This window comes from Rhinopithecus roxellana, chromosome 19, assembly GCF_007565055.1.
Source record: "Rhinopithecus roxellana isolate Shanxi Qingling chromosome 19, ASM756505v1, whole genome shotgun sequence".
Lineage (NCBI taxonomy): Eukaryota > Metazoa > Chordata > Mammalia > Primates > Cercopithecidae > Rhinopithecus > Rhinopithecus roxellana.
The window spans coordinates 39,042,439-39,049,988 of NC_044567.1; the positions used below are offsets into that span (position 1 = coordinate 39,042,439).

Genomic DNA, 7,550 nt, shown 5'->3' on the forward strand with positions numbered 1-7,550 from the left:
TACTAAAGATACAAAAAATTAGCCGGGCGTGGTGGCAGGTGCCTGTAGTCCCAGCTACTCGGGCGGCTGAAGCAAGAGAATGGCATGAATCTGGGAGGCGGAGCTTGCAGTGAGCCGAGTGCACACCACTGCACTCCAGCCTGGGCAACAGAGCGAGACTCCGTCTCAAAATAATAAATAAATAAATAAATAAATAAAGTGAAACAAACTCCCATGATGAGCCTGAAAACCGACCAGAACCCTCATCTCTCCCGTGCTCCTCTTCCCTTCTGTCCTCTGTTCCCACTACCTAGTGGGATTTTAAGCCAGCAAAGGTGGCTTAGCCCAGATCCTGAGAGGACAAGAATAAGGCCAATCAACAAAACGTGCTGAGGAATGACTTACACAGGAACGTGATTGAAAGCTTTTATGACTTTTTAAAATTAAAAACAACATATAGAGCAACAGGAATTAAATGGTTAAATTGCGTCAATGGCCAATGTTTGAAACCAGCTCTCCCTCCACTGTAGACCAGAGACCCTAGTGCTGCTGATGGGGTCTTGTGGCACCCCGAGATTGTCCTGGCAAAGTCGAGAACACGTCCAGGTCACATAGATTCTGGAGTGTTCTGCAGAGCGTGTGTTTTACAAGAAATGTCCCTCCCCATGGCCAAGGTGAAATAGGCACAAGTTCTGTGCCCTGCACCCCATGTCACAAGCAGCACAACAGCCATTCAGGCCAACACATCCAGAACTATATGACAATCAACTGATAAGAACTTGTTTCCAGGTTATGAATATTTGTAATGCTTCCCTCTGAGGCCACAGCAGGCCCTATGTCCCAGCCCCTAAAGTTGCTCCCCTTGTTTCCACGGGCAAAGGGCCTATCCTTTGCCAACTGCTCCCCTGGCTGTAGTGGAAGAGCAATTGCTGGTCCTTCCCAGTCTCTGATGTCCTGGTGTACCCAGGACAATGGCAGCTACATGAGTCTTAGTCTCTCAGTTCTGGAGCGCTGGACTGAGGCTGGAAACAGGGCAGCTCCCCATGGCCGAGGCTCCTGCAACAGCCAGGCTTTCTTCAGGACCCCTGCTCTGTGTCTCAGGGGTGCTGGGATCCTATTCTTGGCTAGAGGACTGTGGCTTACAGGCCGAGTCCCCCTTCTTTCTCTCCCTGTTGGTCCAGGGTGAATAACAGACTATGATGAATCCTCTTCTGCAGGGCTGAGGCTGCAGGGGCCAGCTCTGCTCTGTGTCCTGTTGAGGATGTTTCTAGAAAGCTCAGTGTCCACCGGTGCAGGTCCTGCTCTTGGGGAGCATCTTGGAGTCTCACCACCCACACTTCACCAGGCTCCAGCAGCAATTTCCAGTGCTGCCCTGGGGTCCTCAGGGCCCTGTTTGGGGTCATCTTCTGCAGGTAGGTGGCATCATAGCAGCCCACCATGGAGACAAGCTGCAGGGCCAGTAACCAGGCCTCATCCTCGGCAGGGTCCACTGCCCAGGTAATGCCCAGCCCCAATGCCATGGGCTCCCCTTGGGGCAGGTCCACTTTGAGAAATCCCTGCTATGAAGGAAAGAAGCTTGGCCAGTGTGAGCAGGTAAGAAGCCCCTCAAATCTCCAGGGCAGACCCTGGGTCCAGTCAGCATCCTCAAGGCCCAGGACCAGGGGTACAGCCTCCTGAGGCCCTAGTTCAGTGGGCACAACGTGGGGGTCCAGACCTGCATCTTCCGACCCTTCTGGGGCTGATGCCAGGGTCCCTAGCCCCCATGCCTCAGAACCCTCCTGCGCAGGCTGTCCTGGACTCTGCCCCCAGCTCAGCTCCATCCCTGAGGACCCCTCCTGCTCCGACTCTGCGTCAGTATGCTCCATCAGCTCAGGGTCCCAGTTGTCTTCTTCCCAGTCCTCTGACTCCAGCAAGTCTTTAAGGTCTAGAAAGGCAGCCTTGAAGCAAGTGAAGCAAATGCTTAGCTGATCTCCATGTTGAAGCTGATACATCCAGAAGGCGTAGAGGTAGGACATGCCCTCTTCCTCATACCGCACGCTGACCGGAGGGCACATGGCCAGGCTGTCTGCCTCCTACTGGGGTGGACAGCAAGAGTCTGGCCTGCAGAGGATCTCAGACAGTCTGGCCTCAGGTGCTGGGGCCAGTAGGATGCTGGGGGGCAGGGATGAAGGGGACAAAGAGCAGGAGGAGAAAGGGGTTTCCTATCCAGGGATTTGGGGTGGGGTGGATGACCTGGGTCCCAGCTCAGTGGGGACCTGCAGAGGGTGGAAGCTTGAACTTCTGGAAATGTCTTCAGCTTCTGCAGTTGCTGTGGTCTCGGGGAGCTGGAAAGGCAAAGGAAGGGAGGTTAGGCACCCCCAGCAGGCAGGGCAGAGTGAACTGTGGGGACCAGCAGGGGCAGGGACGTCAGGGTTCAGACTGGCCCTTTGGTGGGGACCCTACTCAGTTTGAACAGCACCGGGGCTCAGAACCTTCAGTTCCTCCATCCGACCTCCTCGGGCTCATCATCCACCCCCTACACCTCAGGGACCCCAACACCCCGTCAGCCTCGCCTGACAGAACCTGGGGGAACCGGAGGGAAACTGGCAGAGCCTGAGGGGACCTCATGGAAATTGAGGGAACCTGAAGGAAACTGAGGGAACTTGAGGGAACCTGAGAGAACCTGAGGGAAACTAAGGGAAACTGAGGGAAACTGGGGGAACCTGAGGGAAACTGGCAGAGCTTGAGGGCACCTGAAAGAAACTGAGGGAACCTGAGAGAAACTGAGGGAACCTGGGGGAACCTGAAGAAACCTGACACAAACTGGGGGAACCTGAGAGAAACTGGGGGAAACTGAGGGAACTTGAGGGAACCTGAGGGAAACTGGGGGAACCTGAGGGAAAGTGGCAGAGCTTGAGGGTACTTGAGGGAACCTGGGGGGACCTGAGAGAACCTGAGGGAAACTGGGGGAACCTGAAGAAACCTGACACAAACTGGGGGAACCCGGGGGAACCTGAGAGAAACTGGGGGAAACTGGGGGAACCTGAAGGAAACTGGGGGAAACTGAGGGAAACTGGAGGAACCTGAGGGAAACTGAGGGAACCTGAGGGGAACCTGAGGGAAACTGGGGGAAACTGAGGGGAACTTGAGGGAAACTGGGGGAACCTGAAGGAAACTGAGAGAATCTGAGGGAAACTTGAAGGAAACTGAGGGAAACTGGGGGAACCTGAGGGAAACTGAGGGAACCTGAGGGGAACTTGAAGGAAACTGAGGGAAACTGAGGGAAACTGCGGGAACCTGAGGGAAACTGAGGGAATCTGAGGGAAACTGAGGGAATCTGAGGGGAACTTGAAGGAAACTGAGGGAAACTGAAGGAAACTGGGGGAACCTGAGGGAACCTGAGGGAAACTGAGGAAACCTGAGGGGAACTTGAGGGAAACTGGGGGAACCTGAGGGAAACTGAGGGAATCTGAGGGGAACTGGGGGAACCTGAGGGAAACTGAGGGAATCTGAGGGAAACTGAGGGAATCTGAGGGGAACTTGAAGGAAACTGAGGGGAACTGAGGGAAACTGGGGGAACCTGAGGGAAACTGAGGGAACCTGAGGGGAACTTGAGGGAAAGTGGGGGAACCTAAGGCAAACTGAGGGAACCTGAGGGGAACTGGAGGAACCTGAGGGAAACTGAGGGAACCTGAGGGAAACTGGAGGAACCTGAGGGAACCTGAGGGAAACTGAGGGAACCTGAGGGAAACTGAGGAAACCTGAGGGGAACTTGAGGGAAACTGGGGGAACCTGAGGGAAACTGGGGGAACCTGAGGGAAACTGAGGGAACCTGAGGGGAACTGAGGGAACCTGAGGGGAACTGGGGGAACCTGAGGGAAACTGAGGGAATCTGAGGGAAACTGAGGGAATCTGAGGGGAACTTGAAGGAAACTGAGGGTAACTGAGGGAAACTGGGGGAACCTGAGGGAAACTGAGGGAACCTGAGGGGAACTTGAAGGAAACTGAGGGGGAACTGAGGGAAACTGGGGGAACCTGAGGGGAAACTGGAGGAACCTGAGGGGAACTGGGGGAATCTGAGGGAAACTGGGGGAACCTGAGGGAAACTGGGGGAACCTGAGGGAAACTGAGGGAACCTGAGGGGAACTGGGGGAACCTGAAGGAAATTGAGGTAATCTGAGGGGAACCTGAAGGAAACTGAGGGGAACTGAGGGAAACTGGGGGAACCTGAGGGAAACTGAGGGAACCTGAGGGGAACTTGAGGGAAACTGGGGGAACCTAAGGGAAACTGAGGGAACCTGAGGGGAACTGGGGGAACCTGAGGGGAACTGGGGGAACCTGAGGGAAACTGGGGGAACCTGAGGGGAACTGGGGAAACCTGAGGGAAACTGAGGGAACCTGAGGGAAACTGAGGGGAACTGAGGGAACCTGAGGGGAACTGGGGGAACCTGAGGGAAACTGGGGGAACCTGAGGGGAACTGGTGGAACCTGAGGGAAACTGAGGGAACCTGAGGGAAACTGGGGGAACCTGAGGGAAACTGGGGGAAACTGAGGGAACCTGAGGGGAACTGGGGGAACCTGAGGGAAACTGAGGGAATCTGAAGGAAACTGAGGGAATCTGAGGGGAACTTGAAGGAAACTGAGGGGAACTGAGGGAAACTGGGGGAACCTGAGGGAAACTGAGGGAACCTGAGGGGAACTTGAGGGAAACTGGGGGAACCTAAGGAAAACTGAGGGAACCTGAGGGGAACTGGAGGAACCTGAGGGGAACTGGGGGAATCTGAGGGAAACTGGGGGAACCTGAGGGAAACTGAGGGAACCTGAGGGGAACTGGGGGAACCTGAAGGAAATTGAGGTAATCTGAGGGGAACTTGAAGGAAACTGAGGGGAACTGAGGGAAACTGGGGGAACCTGAGGGAAACTGAGGGAACCTGAGGGGAACTTGAGGGAAACTGGGGGAACCTGAGGGAAACTGAGGGAACCTGAGGGGAACTGAGGGAACCTGAGGGGAACTGGGGGAACCTGAGGGAAACTGGGGGAACCTGAGGGGAACTGGGGAAACCTGAGGGAAACTGAGGGAATCTGAGGGAAACTGAGGCAATGAGGGGAACTTGAAGGAAACTGAGGGGAACTGAGGGAAACTGGGGGAACCTGAGGGAACCTGAGGGGAACTGGGGGAACTTGAGGGAACCTGAGGGGAACTTGAGGGAAACTAGGGGAACCTGAGGGAAACTGAGGGAACCTGAGGGGAACCTGAGGGAAACTGGGGGAACCTGAGGGGAACTGGGGGAACCTGAGGGAAACTGAGGGAACCTGAGGGGAACTGGGGGAACCTGAGGGAACCTGAGGGGAACCTGAGGGAAACTGGGGGAACCTGAGGGGAACTGGGGGAATCTGAGGGAAACTGAAGGAACCTGAGGGGAACTTGAGGGAAACTGGGGGAACCTGAGGGAAACTGAGGGAACCTGAGGGGAACTTGAGGGAAACTGGGGGAACCTGAGGGAAACTGAGGGAACCTGAGGGGAACTGGGGGAACCTGAAGGAAACTGAGGGAATCTGAGGGGAACTTGAAGGAAACTGAGGGGAACTGAGGGAAACTAGGGGAACCTGAGGGAAACTGGGGGAACCTGAGGGAAACTGAGGGAACCTGAGGGGAACTGGGGCAACCTGAGGGGAACTTGAAGGAAACTGGGGGAAACTGAGGGAAACTGAGGGAATCTGAGGGGAACTTGAAGGAAACTGAGGGAACCTGAGGAATCCTGGCCCCTCTTCAGCCTCCCAATCCCACCCAAGACCCTCCTCGGGAGACCTCACCGTCCCGGTGTCTCCACTCATGTGGGCACCCGGGGAAAGGAGGAGGCAGAGCCCATCTGGGTATATAAAGGGCCATTTCCCATGGTGCTCTGGGTTCATCTGCATATCTCCCATGAGCCTCAGTTTCCAGGAAATGAAAATGCTGAGTCACTAGCTCCCCCTAAGGAGGGCCATGTGCAGCCCCTGGGCGCCTGCAGGAAGGCCCTGAGGAGGCAGCTCCTCTGGGGGCTGGAGGTCGGGGTGGGTGCTCTCCGTCCACAGACTGGCATGGGGTGAGCATCCAGCCTGTGGTTGCTGTCCCGTCGTGGGCACGATGTCCTGGTCCTGTCGTGTTTGTAAAACATGATCCCTGCTTTGCTGTCTCTTTCTTAAAAGTTCTCTGAATTTTAGGAACGAGCCAATTATCAATTCGTTATTGTTTAAACACATTTTCCCCTTTGTGGTTCATCTCTTCGCTCTTTAAACAGAGACACTTGTAAATTAACACTTGTTGTTTCAATAGATTTTATTTTTTACAGTAGTTTTAGGTTCATAGCAAAATTGAGCCAAAAGCATGGAGCTCTCCCACCATGGAGCTCCTGTAGGTGCACGGCCTTCCCCAGTCCCACCGTCCCAGCCATTTGTTATACATTGTTATTATTGTCATCACCCTCTGCGGTTTCCATTAGGCTTTCCTCTGGTGCTGTGCATTCTGTAGGTTTGGACACACATATAATCATGCAGACCCACCACTCTAATATCGTACAGACAGGTTTCTCCACCCCAAGATTCATCTGCGTTCTGCATGTTCATCACTCCCTCTCCCAGCCCCTGGCCACCAGGGATCTTTTGACTGTCTCCTGAATTTTGCCTTTTCCAAATGTCATAGAGCTGGACTCACACATTACGTAGTCTTTTCAACTTCTTTTTTAGTATTATGCACTTTGGTTCTTCCATGTCTTTTGTGGTTTGATAGTTCACTTCTCTCTCTTTTTTTTTTTTTTTTTTTTTTTTTTTTTTTTTTTTGAGACAGAGTCTTGCTGCTGTCACCCAGGCTGGAGTGTGGTGGCAAAATCACAGTTCCTGCAGCCTCAACCTCCTGGGCTCATGCAATCTTCTCACCTCAGCCTCCCAAATAGCTGGGACTACAGGTGCGCACCAGCATGCCCCGATAAGTTTTGTATTTTTTGTGAGACAGGATCTCGCCATGTTGCCCACACTGGTCTTGAACACTTGGGCTCAAGTGATCCACCTGCCTCTGCCTCCCAAAGTGCTGGGATTACAGATGGGAGCCACTTTGCCTGGCCAGCTCACTTATTTTTTAACACTGAATGATATTCCATTGTCTGGATGTACTATGCTTTATTTATCCTTTCATCTATGATGGAAGGACATCTTGGTTGCTCCCAGGTTTGGGCAATTATGAATAAAGCCACTACAAATATTTGTGTGCAGATTTCTGTAGACGTAAGTTTTCAACTCATTTTGATAAACTCTGAGGAGCGGGATTGCTGGATGCTGCGGTCAGAGTGTGTTTCGTTTTGTAAGAAAGTGACAAATTGTCTCCCACTGTGGCCCTGCAGGAGGAGCCCCCAAACCCTTTCCCTACATCCCCATGACCTCTGCTCCTCCCCACCTGGGGGCTATCTGTGCCTGGCTCGGGTCATCCACGCACCTGGGGCTGCCTGCCACCCCCGCCAGGTTAGGGCTCGGATCAGGGCTACCCCTCACCCTGGGGCTTCCTCATCCCAGCCCTGGGGTAGGGGCAGGTGTGGAGCTTTGGCTGCCAGGTGTCCTGC

At 54.1% G+C, this 7,550-nt stretch overlaps 1 protein-coding gene across 1 annotated transcript; it reads right to left on the minus strand.

Annotated features, from left to right (window-relative positions):
- Positions 1-393: 393 nt before the first annotated feature.
- Positions 394-5,811, minus strand: TEX19 (testis expressed 19). Its single transcript, XM_030923640.1, has 2 exons — positions 5,773-5,811; positions 394-2,303 (listed from the first exon to the last, which is right to left on the minus strand). Exon 2 carries the CDS (start codon positions 2,031-2,033, stop codon positions 1,539-1,541), a length of 495 nt encoding a protein of 164 aa, XP_030779500.1. The 5' UTR covers positions 2,034-2,303; positions 5,773-5,811; the 3' UTR covers positions 394-1,538.
- Positions 5,812-7,550: the final 1,739 nt, after the last annotated feature.